We start from the raw sequence: 25,406 nt of genomic DNA, 5'->3' as shown, positions 1-25,406 counted from the left end.
TCAATGCTGTTCATCAGAAGTCGCTTTCTGCAACGCATATACAGCATACCTGAATTTGCAATAATTATATTACCAATACTTTTTGTATTTAAACGACTTTTTATGATAGAGTGTGGTCTCTTATAGTTTTAATTTCAATGATACATTTATATGGACTGTATTGCACTAATATCATATCAATTGGCATCGATTGTTACATACAACTTAAATCACTTTAACAAAGAAGACACAAACTTCAATATTTGTCTTGAACTTTGTGAAGACACGTTAAGATCAGGATTTAAAATAATAAGATATGACTAAAAACACAGACAAAAAGTTGTTGATACCACGACCTTCTGTAATAGAGGCAAGCACGCAACCCTGAGATCGCCAAGGCGGTTCAATAAGATCTTGCTATTAAAAATAAACATTTTAGGCAGCGTATGAGGCGTATTTGTATAACATTAGTCCAAAATGCTGTCATCCTTCTCGTGGCAATTTAGTATAACAGCTTTAACTGCACGAATTAGGTATAAAATACTGTTCAATCAAAACTGTCGCTGAGCCTTATCTATATAGGTGAAAAGGTCTAATAGGAATGTCCGTATAACAAATGACATTATCAGAAAAAGAAGTAGATGGACACTTAATTCCAACCAATACTCGGATATAATAATCATAATAGTGCTGATAAACATGGTAAAAATGACTGACGTAAACATTGTGCGAACACTATAGTTTGAAATTGATTAATTTATCAGTTTTTTATGGAATAGTAAGGAAATGCACAATTGTTTTGTGCGACAAGAGCAATATTTTGATTATAGGTAACATATATAAAGTTCATACGCTAGCTACATACACCACTGATACAAAATGAAAAGTAGCGTAATTGAGGTAAATAAATCATGACTAGCTAGGATAAAATAATATAATAAAAATCAAAACCAGATATCCGGCGTCGGTTTCACAAAAAGTCGTAAGCGTGAAATTGATCGTAAATCATGACGTCACAATGCTATTTTAGTTTATGACGTCATTACTTACGATCAAATTTACACTTACGACTTTTTGTGAAATCGAGACCAGTTTTAGTTTACGTCAGCACCAGCCTGGCGTCCAATATCCACCGAACTTAGAATGGTTTGAAGCAGGATCATTTTTATGTGTTAACGGTGGTACAATGTATTTTTTATAATAATCAAGTCTCTCCTTCAATTGCTTGATTAAAATCATTTCTAATTTCATTCCAATATCGCGGTTAATTAATTTCGTGTCAATTATTTTCGCAAGCTATATGTTTTCATTTATTTCAATAGCAAGAATAAAATCTTGAAAATAGATCGCCGCAAATAAGTTTCTTTAAATATATATTCACGCATGTCAACCTCCCCCCTCCCCCATTCAATTTTGTTTGTTTCTTGTTCAGAAACAGTTACTGATCACATAACTTGTCTTAGTTTTTCATTTTGTCGTTGCGTTTTTGAGATAAAAATTATACAGACTTTATATATTTATATTTTATATATATTTTTATATAAATGGAATTGGCACTTTGCAAGAGTTCTTGATTTAATTTCGTCGGTTGATTTAAGTTGAAGATGAATGTATAAATTCAAAAATTGCAGATCTAAATGCAGAAATTGTTGTCGTTCTGTGGAAGTATAGCATATGTAGACTGAAAGAGCGTTCGTTTGGCGGGTTTTTTTACACCACGAATTACTGTACCACTGGTAGAGTCTGAATTTTATGTGGAATAGTACTTAAAATTTCATTCAATCTCGTGGTTAATTAATTTTGTGTCGCCAAATAATGTTGGTTTAAAGTATTGTGTATGGTGTATATTATCCAGAGCCAATGCAAAACATTAATGTTTGAAGAGAAAATTTCTAAACTGAATTTGATCTGTATAAATATTCCATTGTTAGTGACTTTAAAAGAATGAGAAGGTCATGTAACTTCACTCGTTTAGATCAAATCGTTTACTGTCAAACATAGACATAATATGAATTTAAAAAATGAATTTTTAATAGCAATTTTATGTTTTGCACGTTCTCTTTTAAAACTTTACTTTTGCGAGTGTTCGTGAAAAGCATGTCTTTTTTCTAAATTATTCGTTTATCTATCGCCATATGTATGTAGTGTACGCGACCTATTCAACCGTTCAATGTATATTGAGGAAGTTATGTAAGAGAATTGGACTTTGTATGTTGTTTATACAAGAGGAGATAATTGTTCTCAAATGCATACATGCGAATGGAGATAATCCAATTGCAGATAAATTCTTCTTAAACTAGTTTATCCAACTTATGGCTTTAACATGATTGAAGTTCAAAAAAGCTTGCTCACAGATATATCTTCTTCGAAATAAATGTTTAAGGCAGGAGTATTACTTTTATTTCTGTATTTTGTATTTGTTTACCACATTTTCTTTGTTTTTTCTTTTATTCATTTATCTGTTATTTATGTATTCAGATTCTTTTTATTAATTTCTCTCAATATAAGTATCTATATTTTCTTCATCTAGCATCAAATTTTGATTTTGTTTTATCCACATACCCTGTATTGGTGTCCTACAAATTAACCTTTTATTATCAAAATTTATCTAAACATAATTTGTGTTATACTCTAATCAATCCCTGGTAATAAGGATAACAATACCAAGTTTGTCAAATCAGGGTATAGTGACATAACATGAAAACACAAGTGTTATTTGATACCGTTTTGTTTCTATTGACGTTTGCAGTTTTTGTGGCGAGTGGAAATCAAAGACCAAATATTCTATTCATCGTGGCGGATGATCTAGGCAAGTCGTTATGTTTTTGTTTTATACGCATATTTCTTAGAACGGTCTCCATCTCTGCACCAAAAATCGTATGATACATAAAAACATTCGACTAATGGGTGGAAGTGTTTCTTAAGGAGAACACTTGAGTTTATATCCGTAAAATTGGCCTCTTCTTCAATAAAGTGTACTTAAGACCATATTTTGTTTGCAGGGGTTACAATTTCGTTGATTAGGTGGTCCGAAAAAGGGCAATGGTTTGTGTTTACCTATTGTCAACATGGTACATGTATGTCTCTTTTCCAAGTCTAGTGTTTGCTCCTGGATTACATTTTTTTTTAATTCCACTAAAATTTCGGTTCCCTTGATTACTCATTGTTACATGCATAAAAATAGTTGTTGTCCATTATGTACGAATCTATTTCAAATTTATTTCCGTCCACCTGCGTGAAATTTCATTATTGAAATAATAAATCTGTACAGCATAATAATAAGCAAAATGATGTCTCCGATAATTGTTAATTTCTATCCACAGGTTGGAATGATGTTGGATTTCACAACCCTAATATCATATCCCCTAACATCGACTATCTAGCTAAGAATGGTATGATACTCAACCAGTCGTATGTACAGCCAGTATGTTCTCCGTAAGTAAAAGAGTATTTTAGCATTGTTTTATTTGTTAATATTGTTTTGTTTTGTTTTGTTTTATTATTTGTATGCTTCTTTTTCTTTTTATTTTTTCGCCTTTTCATTACTGGCATTGGATATTCATATTTTATATCAATTGGTTTATTCCAATTACTGGAGATCGTAATACACTGTAATGAAATAACCTTAGTGAACTTCAATTAATTCAATGTGCTTTTTTATTATTATCATTATTATTATTATTATTATTATTATTATTGTTTGCAGATGGTTAGTAATTTTGTTAACACTATGGTACATCTTACACAAGCTATTTTACATACTTGAAGTGTTAATTTCGTTAAGCCAAATTCTTCAAACTATGTTTTAGATATTTTGGAAAAAAATAAAAATTATTATTGGCTGTATCTTCTTCTTTTCTTTGTTATTTTGTTTTTAATTTTCCATATTTAGGAAAATTGTTGTAATGTTATTCATTTATATATCATATAGTATTCGTACTAAAAATTTATATTATATATCACAAATTACAGGTCAAGAAATGCATTTTTATCAGGATACTATCCGTTCCGCTCAGGTTTACAGGTAAGAATTATGTAGATTATCGTTCAAATGTTCATTCATTTGACATGTTTATTCATGTCGCAAATCTTTTAATAATATTTTGTAATATTTTGCCTATTATTAAAACAAAAACTTTATCAACATTTTTGTCTTCAACTATATTTATTATGTTCGTGATACAAGATACAATGTACAACTGGTTACTTTTGGATAATCTACATATGTACAATGAACCGTGTTTTCAAATCAGTCCTTTGGCAGACAAGACATACTTAAGCATTAATTTAAGGAGCATCTTACGACGCTTTGTTGGTGTGTATAGGAATGATTTCGAAGTTGCTTTAAAACAGCTATAACAAAGATGTCCTAATGCCGAAAATTTGTGTAATTATAAAACCAATCGTAATGATTTCTAACATTTTTTCAGTTGCTCATTTACTTTTTTTACTTTGTGTGTATGAATTTAGTTACTTTATGTTCTTTGTTGTGTATGTCTGTTTTCCATGTCTGGTCTTTGTCCCTGGATTACATTCTTTTGATTACCGCTATAACATTGGTTCCCTTGATTACTCTTTCAGATATTATGGTAACCACATTTATATTTTTGGCTAGGACTTTTTTTCTGTCTTGTAAATATTGTAATGATGCAATCTCTCAATTTATTATATTTTTAGATATTGATTTTCTGTTTTGCTCTGTTTCGAGGACAGACCATGAAAGGCTGTTCGTTGTCTTAAACGTTTGACAAGATTGTCGATAACAAGACATAAGTGTATCTTACAATTGCATTAAGATTTGTTTTATGTGTAAATTTTGGATACTTTTGTCAACAAAATGCAAGCTCAGTTCGTTTCTGCAGTTTCAAAGATTTCAATCTCTGGTAATAACGAAAGACATTCTTTTGCATGAACTAATCGTTAAATGTCAATATCTATTTCAGAATTTTGTTATTTTACCCGCGGCACCATCATGTGCACCCTTGAATAGAACATTTTTACCTCAGAAGCTGAAACAACTTGGATATTCGACGCATATGATTGGAAAGTAAAATGCTACGTGTTTTGAGTATAATTCTGTCTAAGAGTCACGCAAGCTCCGAACCAGCGTCTGACGTCCGCAATTTACTCAAGGCGCTGCAGCCAACCCTCTAGAAAGATGCAAAAATTTTGCAAAGTCGGAAAAAGTAAATTATAAATTATTTCGCGTGACGTTATCCGATTGTCATGCGACGTTGTTTTTTTTTTTTTTTTTGTTTTGTTTTTTTTTTTTTGTTTTTTGTTTTGTTTTTTTTTTTTTGGAAAGTGTCCAAGGAATTCGAAAGGCCTGTATGCAGCGGTTAGTAAGAGACGGAACGGACGTCTGTCGCGGCATAGAGCTTGGAGCTTGAGAGTCATGCAGACGATGATTCATCATCAACGTAGCCAATACAGTGAAACCTGTCTAAACCTGTCCAAATCCCGTACTCCGAACACCTGTGTAAATCAGACATTTTCTGTAGTTTAATACTTTTTAATAGAAAACCGTACACCTGCATTTAATGAAAGTCCAACATGGATAAGGTTTAGACTGGTTCCATCGTACAATAGATCCCTAAAATATTTCCTGCTATCTTTTCCTGTAACGATGCTGTTTATCACTAATAATTTTTATGGAATAAATTGTAAAATTATGTGCAAATTTTGGCGAGAAATTCTCGAATTTTTTGTCAATATGTTCTGCGCCATACTTTTGTTGACACGTTCACGTTTTGAAAACATTGTCAATAACTGATTCTGAAAGTTGTCGGCTCAAATCATTTCTTTTTAATATACGATGTACATGAATTCGTATTGTCTGTTTTTGTATGAATTGTATGTGAAGCTACTTTTCAATACAATATAGTCCAATCAGACAAAATAAATCATGCATAAACATCTAAATGTGCTTCACATGGTACATGTACATAGCTAGCTTCATATGTTAATCACACGATAAAATATTCATACATTTCGTATAATCGCATATAATTGTCATATGTAAATTGTGTAATAAGCTAGATATTCAACTCATGTGACTCTCACATGATTACCATATGCACAGGATAAACTAGATATCTAGATCACATGGTTAACGTTCGATTGTCACAGCTAAACATTGACAATCCTTGATAAATAAAAAATGTACTTTTATCAAGAGTACATTTAAGGATGTAGACCTACGGTAAAGGACACAACTCTTAAAAAATCATTGGAACGTTTATATTCAGCATTTTCCATCTATCTCATGTAAACATCAAAGTAACTTGGATTGATTTCATTCTGTTTCAAATGAAAGCTTGATAAGCCTTGGTGAATTTAATATGATACAAACACATCACGATTTCAAGAGTTGTGTCCTTTACCCTAGGTCTACCTTCTTAAGAAAAGTTATATTTTACGCTCGATGAGTAAATTACCTTAGTCACATTGTGAACACTTAATGCCAACGTAGCAGTGTTTTCTTAAGTTTGCTGTTTTGGGCATTGAGTTTATTTCAAATAGATCAGTCATTCCTTACAATCTAATTTTAACATCAAAATTCCACGAGTAAATTATTACAAAAACGTTGATGACGTCAAAGTCACATAACAAAATTTGGTGTACGAGATGGTGGATAACATTTTTTTTTACCTAATTAGAAGACGTGTTACTTCTGAAATTAAATTATTATGCTATAATTACCTGTAAAGTTGATTTTATTAAAGATAACCATATTCACATTCGGTCCATATGCTTCTCATGTGTGGCACCTATTACTATATAAAACAATATTATGCAAATGACTTCAGTACACAAAACGTAGTGATTAAAAAACAGGAAGAAAAACTAACACGCAAAAGACACAAGGTCTTTAAGTATTAAGAATAAAATGTTTAACTATTAAGCATCTTGTATTATATATTGAGTTACATTTCTTATCTATTGTTAATTTGTTTTGTTTTCTTTCTTTTTTTTCGTTTATATCTTATTTGATAGTTTTACGAGATCACAATTACCGCTTTTTTTTTCTTAGTTTATACTGTTTTATAGCTGACTGTATCTTACGTTCTACATACCATATATACTACGAAGCATAACAATCATATAAAATGAAACCTGTGTAAACCAAACCCTGAATAAACTGGAAATTTGTCTACACTTGATACTTTTTGAAGTCCCTACATATAAGTTGAATGCAGTTTGACATTTTGTAATCCGTACACCAGTTTAAACTGAACGTAATCTTTTGTACAAAAGGGATTTGTTTCATAAAAATTCCACTGTATTGTTGAAATAGCTCCCTGTATACTGTAGAATTGAATTGCTTTCGTTAATTGTTTCAGATGGCACCTTGGAATGTGTAAGTGGGAATGTACACCAACGTACCGAGGGTTTGATACATTTTATGGATATTACAATGGTCAGGAGGACTACTATAACTATACTGTTAGTGAGTGATCCATTTTCGTGGTTTTTGTAATTTGACGAAAGCACAAATTTCCATAGAAATTTTAACATTTAGAATAATTTAATCCACAAATATAACATTAACGAACACAAACAAATTATGAAATCACGAAAATAAGTACCCACAATTAAAAGAATCATTTTTGAACATTCTTTATACCGTCTTACCTATATTTTTCTTTCTACTTCTATCTGTTCGGGAAGTCGACACTTTTTTTCTTTTGAAATTCTCGTAAATTGATATTGATATTTTGCAAGAGAAAATAAATCATTCATTTCTGAAAGTGATTCTATTAATCCTTTAGAAGGAGGATCTGATTTCCGTGACAATAAAGACCCAATCAAACCAAATGAGTATTCGACCGTAAGTACAATTGATAAACCATGATTTCGAGTATTCGACCGTAAGTACAATTGATAAACCATGATTTCGAGTATTCGACCGTAAGTACAATTGATAAATCATGATTTCGAGTATTCGACCGTAAGTACAATTGATAAATCATGATTTCAAGTATTCGACCGTTAGTACTCTCTGCAAATAATGATTTTAAGTATTTGACAATTAGTAAATTTGGTAAATCATGACCTCACAGTAAGTGCCTTGAATATTTTTAAACAATGTTCATTCACAATTTAACGACCCGTGGTTAAGTTGGCAATATGTCAGCCATTACCCTTTTTCTTGAGATTTTTTCCTATGTTTCATATATTTATTTAACTGTGTTTTAAAACAGACATTTACTTATAATTTGTTCATAAATGTAATATTCGGGGTGCGTGAACTTTTTTCAGATGTTTTTTTCTTTATGTAGGAAAAATGAGAGATATCTTCACCAAACTTAATAGCTGTATAAATGTGATTGAATGCATATTTTGGATTATTTTAGATGGCCATCATTTTAAAATGGTCGCCATTCAAAATAAGGTACCCCTTGGAAATTTGTGTAAATGTCATCAGAATTTTATAAAACTTGATATTTAGGCTTAAAATTCATGGTTAATTCAATTGGGAATATTAACCCATAGATGTACACTTCACAAAACAAATAAAAGAAGGGGTGCTTCGGTCGAAAAGGGGTATATGTTATAATATAGGACATCGTTATATCTCGTAAATCTAAGTAGCCATCAACCTGAAAATTGGTGTGGTGGTAGAGTTTAATGATCTCTATAACATTATACTAAAAAAGTGAATTGAAATTTTATGTGTTGCTATGGTAACGAACAAAATGAAAGTTTTTGTTGATTTTTATGATGTTTCAGATGTTTTTCCTTTATGTAGGAAAAATGACTTTAGATATCTTCATCAGAACTAAAAGATATATAAAACCATCCAAGTGTGAATAAATGTCATCTTTTGGATTATTGTAAATGGCCGCCATCTAAAATAAGGTACCCCACTGAAAAACAGTAGAAATTTCATCCAAATTTTATAAAACTTGGCATGCTTAAAATTGTATACTGAATTTAATTTTTTTTCTGTGAAATTGGGGAAGGTGAGGGGACTTGTATGTGACTTGCTTGCAAGTACAACTTGAAACTTGTTTCTCGTGTGTTTTCTTACTTGGAGCATGTGTACTAATTAATAAACCTTTACAAATAATATTCATGTAATACAACAAATATGCGCTAATTGTGAAATTTCTTTTCAGTACGCCTATGCCCGGCGAGCCGACCAGATTATATCCAAGCACGATACCAGTAAACCAATGTTTCTATATCTACCGTTTCAGTCGGTCCATGAACCAATAGAGGTATAAATATGTTAATATGTACACAAAATATAATAGGCTCTAAACCTAAATGATAATCATGTGATATAAATGGTAGGCAAAGAAATGAATTAGAAATCTTTAGAAAATATGGATATATTAATTTATGGAGGTTGGCCTAGGGGATACAACTCTTAAAAATCGTCGGAATGTTTGTATTCGGCATTTTACATCAATCTTATGTAAGCATCTAATTAACTTGGATTCATTTTATTCTTCTTCAAACGAAAGCTTGAGCGGCTTTGGGAAATTGAGCATGATGCAAACATATCACTGATTTCATGGGTTATGTCCCTTACCCTAGGTCTACCACCTTATGCTTTAGAGTATTAAAAAATCTTTATCAGCTATTTTTAACATATGATTTCAAGAAAAGCCAGCTACTTTACAATTACTGATCTGTATAATTTAAACAGAATACTATCTGATATAATGAATAAGACTAAATTTATCTGTTTTTGTGATACATTTTTGCATTTTTTTCCGTTGTGAACTGTTTTCAATGTTTATTACAGGTATAATATATAAACTATACACGGTGAAAATTTATGTTTAAAAATGATAAAGTCAATGAAATTCTTTTTTTATGGATATGAATTGCCAAAACATATTTTTCATTTACCTGATTGAAATTTGTTGGTAATACCCATGAATACCAGTACAGAATGATGAATATTAATTTTTTTTCTGAGAAATCGGGATAAAATATTGGACATTTTTTAATTTGGACAAGTAATATATTGGAGGGGCACACTCAATGAACGTATATATGTATTTTAAAAGTAAGAGCATCTACTGAATAGAAATAGTGCGCATGCGTGTTATCTATAGGGGAATATGCCTATTTTTTTTTTTTTTGATTTTTGCGCAGAAAACGGTTAATAAGTATATTGGTCACCATGGCAACCGAGCATATCAGCAATAACCTTGTATATAAACTATTTATGAGAGGGTACTAATAAGATTATAAAGTTTCAACCATTCCTTAGATTATATATCGCACTTTAACCAAATCAGATTTTGTATACTTGAATTTTTGCTCTTTGTTGTGTATGTCTGTTTTCCATGTCTGGTCTTTGTCCCTGGATTACATTCTTTTGATTACCGCTATAACCTTGTTTCCCTTGATTACTCTTTCAATCATTAATTGAAATCAAAATAAATTTTTTTATGTTTTCAGTTTTTGAATGTAAAAGAATGTTCTACATAGATTTAAAATAAATTACATTTTGATGCACTGTACAAATTTGCTTAAAATTTGGAGTTCAGAACTGTGCATGTCAGATAAGTAATAGAATAAACGTTTTCGTAGGAGATACGTGTAATCGATTCAAAAACAATCAGGCTGAAAAGAATTTAACAGATAACCCATTGTTTTGTTTAAGGTTCCTAAATCGTATGAAAATATGTACAAGAACATAAAAAATGAAGGAAGGAGAAAATATTCAGGTTTGTTTTCAGCAATATTTCACCGTCCATAACAATGCAAACTATAATAAGCTCTCAAATGACACTGTTGTGGTGACATAAGACTGTACTTATATGTCACTAAGGAATAGTCTTAATTAACTAAATGATAAGTGTACTTGTTTTTCTGCCAATTGGACTAGTGTATCTTTCAAGATACATTTAGTGATTTCTCATGTAAACAACTGCACTTGTCGGATACGCAAATCGACTTGTGAAATACCACAAATTTACTTACCATTAAAAAATCTGCTCGTCATGCAGTTTAGTGCAATTTATTTTTGTCAGTCAGATATTTAAGTCTTTTTACCTATTATGACATGAACAAAAACGCTTAAGATGTTTTATTTTTTTAGGAATAGTTTACTTTCATTATTTGATACGTATACTTAACATAATAACAATTGGTCTTTTAAAAATTGCAAGTTGCCTTTTTTAGCTAACTAATATGAATTAGCAACGTAAAAAAAGAGACAGATTAATGCATACCTACTGAATAGCATGTTACACTTATTCTGGAGACGACTTTGTTCCAACGATATATGTACTCATCGACGAAAAGAGCACTATAACAGTACTCTGTCAACGTGCAATGATTTTAATCTATTAAGATTGTCATATGATAATATGTTGTATTCTGTGTTTGTTTGGGTCATTTGAGGTTTTTTGCATTTTGACTTTTACCCTGTTTAGTTATTTTTCTTAACATTTTCTTTAGGAATGGTTACAGCCATGGACGAAGCAATCGGAAATGTGACAGAATCACTGAAGCGGAACGGCATGTTTGAGAATACACTTATTATATTCACAGCTGATGTAGGTTCTTAAAAATTAAACAATTTAATAAAGAAAAATCTAGAACACTTTGTGTAATAACCTTAACTGTTATTGATTTCGAAAATTGTTTTCAAATGAATCATCACTACTCGACCTTAGGGAGTTCTTGCTGAGCTTAATGTCAGCTATTTATTTCATATCCGGCATTGGTCGGAATAATTTTTAAGTAGTCCAGTGTTCTTTGTTTTCGCGATTCATGTGTTTAAAAAAACTTCATTGAATTTCTTCCACAGATCTAAAATTTTACTTAAAATCTCTGATGAAATAAAATAAATATCGGGCAATAAAGATTGTTTCTGCTTACTGGAACCTTCATCTAAAATCATTTAACTTCTTCTATAATCTAAGATGATAATTGTACATTTCGTGTACACTCTTTGCAAAACGGATATCAAAACGGACAATAGTGACACTTCTTAGAGGTCAATTTTGTTTTACGATTTAAGTGTTATTTCCGTTCATTCAGAATGGCGGCTGGACAACATATTTTGGTAATAACTACCCTCTCCGGGGAGGAAAGGCTACCGTTTATGAAGGAGGTACACGTGCTGCAGCTTTTGTGTATGGGGCTGGTTTGAAGAAACCCAGATCTGTTTATGATGGGTAAATAAGTTCATAGCAGTTTTAAGTGATTGCAAACTACTTCACTTCGATTCCCACTTTCCTCTTTGTAAAATATTGATTGACAAATTACACTCGAATTTCTAAATTCATACTGATTTAATTATATATTTATATATTCCTTTTTAATAATGAAAATAAAAAAAAAGGTTTGCGAATTCGGAGAACGGTTTCATTTTAAGCTCAAATTAATGATGTCCTTTAATCCCTTTTTAATTTAAGTTTTTACCAAACTCTTTCCAATAAATTTAATGTAAAAGCATCTAGACTGCACCTTGTATTTTCAAAGGTCAAAACGATTTGGTTTGTTTCATTTTTATTATTGTATATTTGCTTTCTGTTTTTTCTTCTTTATGTTTTTGTTTTTGTTTTTGTTTTTGTTTTGTTTTTTTTTTGCTTTGCTATAATAGTCTATTTGTGTTTTTTTTAATTTGTTGTTAATTTTGAACAAGAATTCTTAATTCAGCATATGAAATCATTTGTGCTTTGTCAATTTAAAATAATTCCCTTGCTTTTGTTCAACATTACAGCATCATACACGCTGTTGACTGGATGCCAACTATAATTGCTGCTGCTGGCGGTGAAGATACAGGTATATTGTACATACATAAAACATCTAAAGTTGTATATGCATGTAAAATATTTGCCTACATTAATATCGCTTCCATTTTACGATACACCAATGTAAAACTATTATTAACTATTCAAATAATATGTAAGTTACTTGTGAGGCTTTAACAACTTTTTTAATCAGTGATATGCTTGTATCATGTTCAATTTTAACAAAGCCTTTCAAACTTTCCTTTGAAACAGAATGAAATCAGTCCAAGTTACTTTGATGCTTACATGAGATTGATGTAAAATGGTAAATACAAACATTCCAATGATTTTTAAGATTGTGTCCCTTACCCTAGGTCTGCCTACTTAAGCTAGATTGTTGGACTGATATATTTTTCAACAGAATTTATTTTACCATTCGTTATATCTATGTTATATCCAGATCATGACATCGATGGTTTGAATGCGTGGCCGAGTCTCCGTGACGGCGATCAGACTACCCCAAGTCCTAGAGATGAGTTTGTTTATAACTTGGACGATTCCACCGTTCCGATAGTCGGACATGCCGCTTTAAGGTAAAAAGTACCTTTATGGTAACACGAATATATTGCAGTGAGTAAATTAGTAACTGCAGATAATAGAGTTGTTCTTCCATTCATGAATGACCATTACCGGGTGAATGCCGTAAAAAGTTTACTGAACAAGAAGATTTAAACTTTTATACTGCCATGGGTATTTGAAAATATGTCATAAAATTATATCTCCTACACCAGTGTCCAGTTATCTACTTAAAGCAGTTTATTAAATAATAAGCATTCTATAAAGGGAAGTCCGATTCCGTCCCCTGAAGTTAACTGTTTAACCCGCTGTAAGTCCTAGCTTTTTAATTCATAAATTTAAAGAATAGAAATACAATCGAAATAGAAGTGGTACATATATGTATCTTGTAGCCAATGCTATTTTAGGTTGTGACGTCATTACTTACGATCAATTTTACACTTACGACTTTTTGTGAAATCGACACCTGTCTGTTTAAATTTATTGTAGGTATATTTTGTTCATAATAGTATCGTTTTATGCTAACTCCCTAGGATCCGAACTCAAAAAGCACCACTGCCAAGTCAGCAGTTCAAGAACTCTGTTTAGAAAATAACTTCTCAAATTAAAACGTGCCTATATAAAAGAGAAATCAAGGGAACCAAGGTTATAGCGGTAATCAAAAGAATGTAATCCATGGACAAAGACCAGACATGGAAAACAGACATACACAACAAAGAACATAAAGTAAATAAAATCATACATACAAAGTAACAAAAGTAAATGAGCAACTCGGACTCTACTAAAAACTGGGAGTATGGACCAGGTGCACCGGTAGGGTAAGCGGACTCTGCTTTTCTAGAAACACCCGCCGAGTTGCTCATAAAAAGTCAAGTCCGGGGTAGACAAACGAGGAAAGGAAAGGTATTATGGATGATTAATTTTTTAGGAAGGGAGATTACAAATTGATTGAAGGCTTTGCTGGCGATTATAATGGCTGGTACCCTGTTCCTACAAAGGATAAAGGGGCCAGAGTAACCGAGCCGGAAGTGGGTTATTATCAATTATACAACCTAAAAGGTAAGAACTGGTTTGTTAAATTAAGTATTTTCCTTCATTTAAATGGTTTAATTTTAGTTAATGTAATATCCAAATAGTGTCTCTTATGGTTGATGTGACACTTATACCCCTTTCACATACACAAATCTTTCTAACGAATCCTTGCAATTCTCCGAAATTTACAAGAATCTTCGCAAATGAAGCCCCTTTTATGACTGATGTGCAGGTGCTTAACGATTGGTTACGAGTATGAATGATCACATTACCATTTACTAATATACAGAATGATTGTGATACGTTTACGATAACAGTTCACGGTTCATTGCAATTAAATACGATCAGTTTATGGACGCATACGGTATTGTTTTGAATAATTTCGAGTGTTATGCGAATTGTTACGATCTATACGTAGGCCTAGCCTGCTATCCAATCCTATTCATGATTATGAATAATTATGAATAAAATATGTTTAAAACAAAGCAATAAACAAAACAGTCCAAGCTATTACGGATAATTAACGAATGGTTTACGATCAATTTACGAATGCTTGCGGTTTAGTTACGAGTGGTTTACGAACGGTGATGATTATTCAATAGGGTCGCATTACGTCATATAAATTCAAGCCATACAGCCTCGCGCATTCTTCAATTGAGTATTTGACGTGTTTTGTGAGAGAAATAAGTTATTATATATATTATACCGAAAATTCTTTCAACTTCTTCCCTCTCAGAATACAATCTAACCCTCATCGTCTTAGACAAATCATTCGTAGACATTCGCAAAGCGCTTGGTTGAATTCGTGTTTATCCGTAAATCCATCGAAAAATCGCAATTATTCGTAAATGAATTCGTAAATTCATCATATTAAATAGCAATCCAAACAGTTCTTGTGATCAGTAAACGATGCCGTACGAATGGTAAAGAGTAATCAAGGGAACCAAGATTCTAGCGGAAATCAAAAGAATGTAATCTTGGGACAAAAGACCAAATAGGGAAAACAGACATACACAGCAAAGAACACAAAATAACCAAAACAACACATACAAAGTAACAAAAGTAAATAAGTAAATGAGCAACTCAGACTCCACTAAAAACAAGGAGCATGGACTAGGTGCACCGGTAAGGTAAGCGTCCTCTGCTTTTCTAGAAGCCCCGTGCAGGTCCGGGTGTTGAAAGAATAGGCCTGCAGCAGCGCTAAGCTTGTCGTAAAAGGCGACTAAATAGTGCTCAGAAACCTAGCCGGGGGCTAGGCGCTCTGCCCACAGAGCAACTGGGATGTATGCCCCAGGTGGTTGAATGGGGTAACCCTGGCGTGTTACATGCTGGGGTTGTCAGGCTATAATACGGAAAACCTGACCGCAAACCATAGTGGTGCACCGTGTTGGGAAAGATGCCACGTTCCTCGCACGTTAAAGAACCCTACTGTGGTATTCGATAGGAGTAGGAACCTTTGCGCTCCGCCACAGGAGATTAAATTGCCCGACCTTACCCATCCCCCTTTTTCCAGTAGCAATCAAAATTTGTCGACCCTATTATCCTTGTGTCCCATCCTTTTTTTTCATTTCATATTCATTTTATCATCCATTTCATGTTCATCGTCTGAATATAGCTGAAATATTGCTGCTCGGACGTTAAACCCCAACAAACAAACAAAACAAACTTTTCTAGAAACATCCGCCGAGTTGATAAGAAAAAGTCAAGTCCAGGGTAGACGAAAGAAGAAACGAAAACTATGACACGTTGAACGTGTAAAGAGTGATTTGCGAGCTCTTTACAATTTAAAATGTTCAAAAAAGATTCGTGGACATTCGTGTAAATATTGTTCACTTATCTCCTTTTTCGAATCAATGCGAATGCATACGAATATCTACGCATTGTTTCCGATTTAAAAAAAGTACGATTGCTTGCAAATGATTAAGAATTAATAATTCGTGAGGATTCATAAGAAAGATTCGTGTACTTGAAGGGGGTATTACTGGAAGTAGGAAGGTTTACTTAAAGGGGAGCCCAAATCGTATGAAGTTTGTTTTGTGACGAAATTTTCTTCACTCAGATCGTTTTTGAATTATTTGTTCCTGCAGATGATCCATATGAACACAACAACCTGCATTTGAAGAAACCGGAAGTAGTCAAGACAATGAAAGCAAGACTAGACAATTATAAGAAATATATTGTTCCACCATTATCTGAAAAAGCTGACCCTGCTGCTAATCCAGAAAATTACAACGGGTATTGGACACCAGGATGGTGTTAAATGTGGAGCTCGAATGTTTAACATTTTAAATTTTGATTACGCATCACATTGTGGTGTTCACGTCTGTGTAAGCTATGAAGCCCTTCTTTTTTCTGTTTGTAGTCTTATAGTTTTTTTTTTTGTATTGACCGTCAGGGTGTTTTGAAGAACCATGATTGCCAAATTTATTTTAAAAAAAAACAAATGTTATATTAGGTGTTATTTGGAACGATAAAATATGTTTTCTGATGACGTGTCGATACTATTTTAATATAGGTCTAAAACGGGACGTTTTGTGGTGGAGAAAGTAGAAAACTGAACATGGTAATACTTCCATCCTTATAGTTGTAGTTGGTCGAATCTACAACGGTGATAGACCACTCAACCACTATTGTCAATTTGTAAATATCGGCATAAAATACTGAGGCGGCAATCATAGCACAGTTCAGATGTTTACTTTCAAATAGAAACTATCTATAGCATTTAGCGAACAGGAAAAAAAATCAGAAAATGAAGATAAGAAAACAGGCATCACAAAAAAACTAACAAACATGTGCAAAATGAATTACCTATTTGGAAGGACATCAGATGTTCCGGAATTGTAAGCATGTCCTGTCCGACCAGCAGCACTCGTCATTTTGCTGGTAGGAGTCTAGCTACAAAAACACACTGTGAAGGTGGGGTCACATTTTTAGCGGGGCCACCAACAAAACTGGAGCAACTCCATGTGCGTTTCACAAATGGGCTTTAATTTAATTATAAATTCATTTAATTTGACAAAGTTTCTTGTTATAAATAACATGGAAATAAAAAATTCATAAATTAAACGTAGCAGCTCAAAAATCAACCTAATTCATTGGAAACATTACCAAAGATAAAAAATAATCGATAAATAGTAACGCTGATTTATTTACATTCGTGTCTATCGTTTTAGATTCAAGTAGAAGTTGTTCCTTCTCTGATTCCTTCTGTTCACATCCAACGTAGAGATCTCTGACAGCTGTTGTCGTGTATTCCTCTCCTCATTTCCTGTCATGTTATTATCAGTACCGAGAAGGATTCTTGCAATCTGTCTTTCAATATCTAAAATTAAAAAAGTGATGATTTTAAACACACTGTTGGAAATTCAAAAGAGTATGAATACCATGTTTTAAAGTGGATCCTATTTAAACTATCCTCCTTAAATACCTAATTTATCTTCAAATTACAAACCTAAAGTTAAGAAATATCGTCTTGAAAATTGATATTCTTTGTAACTTTTTAAAATTTATCATAAAATGTTAATATCAATATATGATATTTTCTGTAATTTTCAGGGGACAGGGATTTCATGCCTCCAAAAACCGTACACCAATCTTTATTCTAATATTTATTCCTCGTACCATTGATGTATATCATGTCAAACTGTTCAGATTGTTGATGAATTCGAAGGTTAATCTTACTAAATTTCTTAAAACACCTACCTAAAAATTTTAAAAATCCACAAATTTGAAGTAATTTATAACGACGAAATTATGTCACGTGATATATTTATTCTTCAAAATATAGTAGTAAATACAAAATTCTTCCGTGTTCATAAAGCTATTAAAAATAGATATTTATGTACAACACTTGTTATAATTTTACGAGTTATGCGATTAAAGACCTTTTGCAGTGGCGGATTCATAAATGCTCAAAAGACCTAAAAAGGGTGGGGCCCTAAAGTGATTTCCGAGAATAAGAATGCCGGTCCCCTAAGAATGAAATCCAGAGACAAAAACCAGACATGGAAAACGCAATCGAAACAACTCGGCCATTTCCGATACACTAACAATAATCTCGGATGCAGAAAGGCGAATTTCTCCTTGAAAAATTCGCCGGTATTGAAGTCATACACGACTCAGATTAGTTCTATCCATTAGATAGCGATAAAAAAAAACTTTGGCGAGATATATCACTAGAAATAAAAAACAAAAACTCCGTCAAGAATTTTGGTGTGAATCCAGGAGCTAGGGGAAAAAATGGTAAAAATTTCAACTAGTAAAACTATAATTTTAGAATCGGATCGGTTAAATTCGGGACAGATTCTTCCACCTGGTGCCTCCGAGGTTTTTCTTTTGTGTGACTAGAAAGGCTGAGGAGTTCCAATTGATGGAAAACAGACACACAACATAGAGCATAAATAAACAAGATAATACGTATAAAGCTACAAAAGTAAATGAGCAACTCGGACTCAACTAAAAACTGGAAGCATGGACCAGGTGCACCGATATGTTAAGCGTCCTCTGCTTTTCTAGAAACATCCGTCGATGCCATTTCTCTTGAAAAGTCAAGCCCGGGGTTGACGAAAGAGGGAAAAAACTATGACATGTTGAACACATCGGTTCTCATGGTGCAGATAGACACACCGTAACGATCCACGAGTTCATGATGACGACCATAAAACTTCTGTAGCGATGACTTAAAACTCATAACAGCAAAACCCTGTTCCAGAAGCCTAGTAGTGAGAAGTCTATAGCGGGCTTCCAGAAGCCTAATTGTGAGAAGTCTATAGCGGGATGCAAAAGTCTACGTAATTACAGCAAGCACTGGCATAAGTGTATGATTTGTGAAATGAAAACTCCATAGGATTGTCAAAAGTATTGTCATGAGGCAATAACAAACCAGACGTAACAGTTGTTCTGTTTCGAGGGACTTCGTGTGTGTTTATATAAACAAAAATGTTATATGTTTATAACTCAGTGAACTGCATTACTTTGCTTTCTCTGTAAAAATACGAGACAATAACATACCGGACATTGTTCTTCTATCCCTAGGGACTTCGTGAGTATTTACATAAACAAATATTTTATAGGCTTCTAACTCGGTGAAAAGCATGCCGCTCAATTCATACAAGTATCTTCCGCCTGGCAAGTCTTTCACAATGTGTTTCATTCCATGCATGACGTATTGAAGACCTTCTGAGTTGTATTTCCCAAGGAACATGACCTTGACTTTTATATCACCTTTTTCAAAGTTTTTAAATTCTGACGCACTGCAAAAGAAAACATTCGTGAATTGTAAACGAAAAGGTATAAAGCTACTATCTTTGACCGGTCAACAGGGAGGTCGGATGAGAAGTGGGAATGAGAAGTACGTGATAACTAGTCTTGTCCCGTGACTCCGTGGTTTCAGTAGTAAAAGCAAACAATCTTTTCCTGCAAAATTACCGATAAGAAATGACAAATCTTTTCTAAATAATAAAAATGTTTTTAAAAAGCCTGAAATGGCAGATTTTGCATTGTTATGCAGCGTTTCGAGTTCCTGGAAAAATAAATAATAAAATGCAGATCGGTCTTTAGATTTCAATAAGTTCTTATATCGGAAATTCCGGAAACGAAAATGAATCTAGAACTGGACCATTTTAGAAGGAAGTTTAAATACTGGGGATGGAAGTGGGAGTATAAGAGAGAAAGGTGAGAGAATGTGAGTAGGAATACACTGAAGGAAAGAGGGAGATGATGGGGAATCCTTCAATACCGAAATTAACTTTTTGAAACTACTTGTTACAAATAGTTGAATAAAGAAACTGTAAGGAACAATTGCAGCATTCAGGGGCGGATCCAGGATTTTAGATTAGGAAGGGGCGCAAAGTTAAACTTTCGCCGAGCGGAGGTCAAATGTTTGAAATATTCTTCTAGAGTGGATACATTGTAGATATCTTTTGTGCTAATATTAGCGAGAAATTAAAGTTTCAACCTAAAAGCGCCTAAATCTATCCCTGACAACCCATGCTTTGCAAATTTTAGGAGGGGGCGCACGCCCCTGCCTGAATACTCCCCTGCACAAGCAAGAATGAAATTTATTCAAATGTGGTTCTGTTTACTGTTTTTATGAAATATTTTGGGTTAATTTCTTATACTGCTACTTTTGGTTTGTTTGTTTGTTTGGTTTTTTTTTTTTTTTTTGGTTTTTTTTAATTATTTATCTCATACCTTGATATCGGTACGTACATGTTCAATATGACAAGTTTATCATTCCTACATCTAAGGGTTTTTTTTCTTATTAAAACTATCTTACCTGTATTCTAGAATTTCTACTTCACAACTTTCCACGCCAAACGGTTTTTCGGTTGCAGATGGAAAATTACTTGCAATATCTTTTATCTAAAAGTACAAGTATTGCAAAAACTTTGTATCAATCAATTTTAAAAGATTTAAGAATAACATTTTTGTTTTTCAAGGGAGTGGCAGTGTTACTATTTTGTATACGTATTCTTTAGAGATTAGTATTGTACAATGAAACTTCTCTAAACCAAACTCTGTATAAACTGTGCCCTATTTGTCATAAGGTTTGTATGTCTTGTTCTAGTTTCATTTCCTTTATCGCAATTTCTGATGTAGAACGTACTAAAATCTGAAGACCGATCTGCATTTTACTGATTACTTCCGGTATCTCAAAACGCTGCATTGCAACGCAAAATCTTCTATTTTTGGCTTCTCTGAACACTTTTATAATTTAAAATTAGACATTTGTCATATTATATAGGTATATTTACACAGAATGATGTTTTTCTTTTGATGGTCAACTCAACGCTCAGAAATTAGAAATTTCCATGCATTTGAATGGTAGTTTGAGGACCATTTTCGAGAAACAACAGTCAGTGTCGAGACTAACATAGCCTATTAAAATGCATTTTGAACATTGTTTGTTTTATGCTGCAACAATTAACACGAGTTTAATATAGAAATACAGACGACACAATAAACACTTTCGTCTTGACATGCTCAGAACTTCAGCTATGCATTTGATCGAACCCTTTTAGTATTTATTTCGCGAAAGTACTTACTGCGCATGATCAATAAGAGATAACTACTAACCTTATCACATATTGACTTCTTCACCGCATCACGACCAGGTAAAATCAGCTTTAAATAACTTTCATTTAATAGAGCCATACGGAAGCTAACCTCTGTATCTACGTGGGAAACTGCGAAAATAGACATACATTTGTATATACACTCCTTGAAACGTTTAGGTTTCCCGCAAGCACGATAAACGCTCACCAAACGCACGATAAACGATTGCTTCTATCGTGCTTTTAAACGAACGCTTCTATTGTGCGTTTAAACGCACGATAGACGAACGACGAAAAATAATAATATTGACATATAATGAAGACTAAAAATAGAAAATAAAGAAATGAAATGATATAAATAAAAGTTAAATCAAGAAAATAATCAAAGTACAAAAATAAACGAACGTTTCTATCGTGCGTTTAAACGAACGTTTCTATCGTGCGTTTAAAATAACACTTCTATCGTGCGTTTATCGTACCTTTACACGAACGCAAAACGATGTGTAAACTCACGATAAACGATGCACGAACGCTAAAATGGGAAACGTGAACGTCTCAAGGAGTGTAAGGGAAATAATTGTGATATACGTTGTAATTAGAAATAGCGAAAACGTTTGACAGTGTGAAACTGAAATAGCTCAAGGTACCGGGTTCATCCAGAGAGGGGGACTCCAAGAGGAGTTTAATGAATGGGGTTTCAGGCTGTTCTTTGCCAAAATCCAGGCAACGAACAATTTGACTTCTACAGGTCACCATACGCTCTTCAATGATGGGCAAAACCCATATCATAAAGCAAGCTATGAAAAACCCCAACACAAATAAAGTGGAACTATTCAGAATAGATGGAAATCGACATAGTCTATATAGTAAAAACGCAAAACTAATAACTAAGAACATAAATAACAACAACAACCAATAGAATACAGATTCCTTGGCTTGGAACAGGAAAATGAGTTATGTGGCGGAGTTAAACATGTTTGTGAGCGCTCAACCCTCCCCTTACCTGGGACAGTGGTCGGACACCAAAGCACACCGTATGAAGGAGCAAAGGGAACGGCAAATGTTTGCTGTAATATCTCCCTTTTTATTCTGCGTATCGAATATGAATACCCGGTAAGTTTGATTCATACGCAATGCGAGAATATGATATAATATATTTTAGTTTAAACACATTATTTTGCTCAAAAATACAAATAAGAGGATTGGACTCAAGTTTTAACAACATTATAGAGGTCCTCTACCATATAATGTATTTAGAATGTGACATGAACTCTCACCAGTTGATTTCAAGAAGATGACTAACTCGACAAATGCTCGATTGCTCAAAATGATAATTTGCAATTTCAAATTAGAAATCTTTATGCGGACAATCAAGCCCAAACCATGAAACCATGCAACACTAACGAAGCTATAATGCAAATTTACAGCGAATGTCGTTTCTTTAATGTGGTAGACCTAGGGTAAGGGACACAACTCTTATAATTCATTGGGATTCACTATTTTACATCAGTCGCGTGTAAGCATCAGAGTAACTTGGACTGATTTCATTTTGTTTCAAATGAAAGCTTGATAGGCTTTGGTCAAATTGAATAATATGACATAAGCATATCACCGCTATCAAGAGCTATGTACCTTACGCTTGGTCTATCTCCTTATTTTTTTTTTTTTTTAAACAGTGAAAATATCTTTAACATTTGATTTACCTACCTTTGTGGGCTCGTTTCTCGAGATTTTCTGATGACACCAAGGTAAAAACGGCAATCAATGTAAATTTGAACATTTTCTGGTCACTGCAATTGAAAGTAATTTAAAAAATAGTGACGGAAGGACGAATTCTTATATTAGGCCCTTTTTAATATGATGTGCTTCAGAGCTCCTTAGATCACAGAGATGTTAAAAAAGTGATAAACATATGACCAACATTTCACGCAACACGTAGGCTGCGTCTATTAAAAAAAATATGAAGAAACTAGTTCTATCAGAAATGGTCATCCCGTGGTAAATAATAAAATGGAGTTTCCGTGATTTATTTCTTAATTACACTCATATGTAATTACATAATCGTTGGGAAGCGACGGTTTTTTACACTTCCGGGAAGGTACGAAGAGTAACCAAAAACTCTTTCCAACGACCAGGTCATCAAGGCCTAATCTAGAGGGAGAAATGAGTTAACACTTCTCCTTGGTATTTATGCTTTATACTTCTTTCATTTGTCTTTGACGGGGAGAAGTTCTTGTTATAGATAACATTGACAAAAATGTCAATAATGTAATTTTTTTCAAACAGAACTACTTGAATTTCTCCTTGTCATCGATATCTTTCTAAGAATCCATTATAACTATCTATGCTATGTATTTCTAATTTTGTCCATACTCATACGTCAAACATAAAAGTACTTAAATTTTGTACATACCAAATTTGGGTTTTATCAACCTGTGTGTGTTATGACTTTTTAAATTGCAATTTTAACAAGAAAGCGAATTTCATACATCAAACATGATTGTGTATTTTTTTCTCTTTAACTGATGCATTTAATCAAAGACCAACATTTAACTTTTAGAAAGGTTGCATTTATGATATGATACATCAGTGTAATGAACACAGCGAGGGAAAAAGAAAATTAAGCAAACTTACAAAACAAAACGCAAACAGTAATAAAATAGAAACAACTCAAACAATCATGTTGAAATCTAAATGAAACAATTTTCGAGTTTCTTAGCAAAACAATTCTCTTAAAGATATTAGGCGTTGACTTTTTTATTCTGAGAGGGGGCCTAGGATTATTTTTTTTAAATCAGATTATTCCAAATTTGAGCCCCCAAAAAATGTATTCAGCAATAGACAGAAACACATTTTTGACTCAATATATCCCCCATTACTTTACAATGTTATTCAAATTTTTGAAAAATAACTCACTCTGCTGCTGAATAAATAAATTTCAAACTCAACATAAAGTCCCACGACCCCACCTTCCGAGAAGAAAATGGTCTGTGCCTTAGCTTATTATGTAACTTGTTTCTACCTACCGTAAGAAGTTATTTTGTTCCTTTCGACACCTTATTCAAGTCAACAGACTGAGTGTTATTGAGCATTTTATTCTATAAGATTATAAAAATCACAGGTGTATTATTAATATGCATGTATTTAGATTTTATCTTAATTTATGGGTGTATTGTTTTGTTGTCAAATTTATTTTCATATATTACACTGTAGAAGAGTTGTCAGTCGAAAATTAAAAGCAAATGGCTTTTTCACAAGACAACTATCTTATTCTTAAAATTTCGGTCAGGAGGGGATATTTCGGAATATCTAGGGTAGGGCTGTGTCCCGGGCAGGTACGTGTGTGTGAATTTCATGAAGGAACGAAAACATCTTTACTTACTCCTAAACGGACTTTTCAGTTTGCGTAACTCAAAGACGGTTGGAGTTTAGAAACAATCCCATTCGTGGGGACTGGGAGTAGACCAAGTAGTGGCAAAGCCGTTAATTGGACTACATTGTACTATGACCGAATTCTTCAGTCAGCTGCCTCGAAGGCTAGGGTCCTCCACAAAGGATGGTTTGTTCTACAGGCAGCTACAGCTACTACGTTGTAACAGAATCATGTAAGGGGCGGTGAAGCAAAGCCCAAATTGGGTTGTCAAGACCGAAAAACCACCACAGCTGCCTCTCCTATATATCGAGTTCTGCTGGTCATTACTAAAATAAAATGCAATGGAATGAAACCAAGTTGTGGTTAAAGCGATATGGATATTCTCACATCCAATACTATGGCATAAGATATTTCATCATAACCAATGGCAAAGTAAATTGTCACGTGATCCAAGAAATTCCGTCAGATTAACTAGTTTAGATTCATTGTGCGTATATATTTACACGGCTTTAAGCTATAGATATATGTACATTTATCAGCTAATGTAAATGCATTTGAATGTGATACATTATAATCCCGAGGAGGAAATTGTTATCATGATTTCATTTGTTTTTGACACCCTATTAACTCCGTCAACAACATCAAATTGCGTAGAAATTATGGTAATTTCATGATAAAAACAAA

The 25,406-nt window shown here is 33.1% G+C and overlaps 2 protein-coding genes across 3 annotated transcripts; one reads left to right on the top strand and one right to left on the bottom strand.

Annotated features, from left to right (window-relative positions):
• Nucleotides 1-2,643: 2,643 nt before the first annotated feature.
• On the top strand, nt 2,644-17,117 carry LOC148602920 (arylsulfatase B-like). 2 transcript variants are annotated; one of them, XM_088552660.1, is made up of 14 exons: nt 2,644-2,788; nt 3,303-3,414; nt 3,952-4,003; nt 4,923-5,026; nt 7,323-7,429; nt 7,752-7,810; nt 9,102-9,203; nt 10,607-10,670; nt 11,407-11,504; nt 11,992-12,128; nt 12,677-12,738; nt 13,147-13,279; nt 14,191-14,321; nt 16,810-17,117. In XM_088552660.1, the coding sequence occupies exons 1-14, from the start codon at nt 2,677-2,679 to the stop codon at nt 16,842-16,844; spliced, it is 1,308 nt and encodes a 435-aa protein (XP_088408786.1). In that variant the 5' UTR covers nt 2,644-2,676; the 3' UTR covers nt 16,845-17,117. The 2 variants fall into 2 exon arrangements, with proteins under 2 accessions (XP_088408786.1, XP_088408785.1); XM_088552659.1 differs by lacking the exon at nt 16,810-17,117 and adding an exon at nt 16,382-16,782.
• Nucleotides 17,118-17,261: 144 nt separating this feature from the next.
• On the bottom strand, nt 17,262-24,487 carry LOC148602919 (uncharacterized). Its single transcript, XM_088552661.1, has 6 exons — nt 24,376-24,487; nt 23,057-23,139; nt 21,372-21,481; nt 20,572-20,657; nt 19,305-19,546; nt 17,262-17,616 (listed from the first exon to the last, which is right to left on the bottom strand). The coding sequence occupies exons 2-6, from the start codon at nt 23,127-23,129 to the stop codon at nt 17,456-17,458; spliced, it is 672 nt and encodes a 223-aa protein (XP_088408787.1). The 5' UTR covers nt 23,130-23,139; nt 24,376-24,487; the 3' UTR covers nt 17,262-17,455.
• Nucleotides 24,488-25,406: the final 919 nt, after the last annotated feature.

Source organism: Perna viridis, chromosome 11 (genome assembly GCF_037379345.1).
Source record: "Perna viridis isolate PV_CMFRI_1.1 ecotype Kerala chromosome 11, ASM3737934v1, whole genome shotgun sequence".
In the NCBI taxonomy this organism is placed as follows: domain Eukaryota; kingdom Metazoa; phylum Mollusca; class Bivalvia; order Mytilida; family Mytilidae; genus Perna; species Perna viridis.
This window is presented reverse-complemented; position numbering and strand designations above follow the sequence as displayed.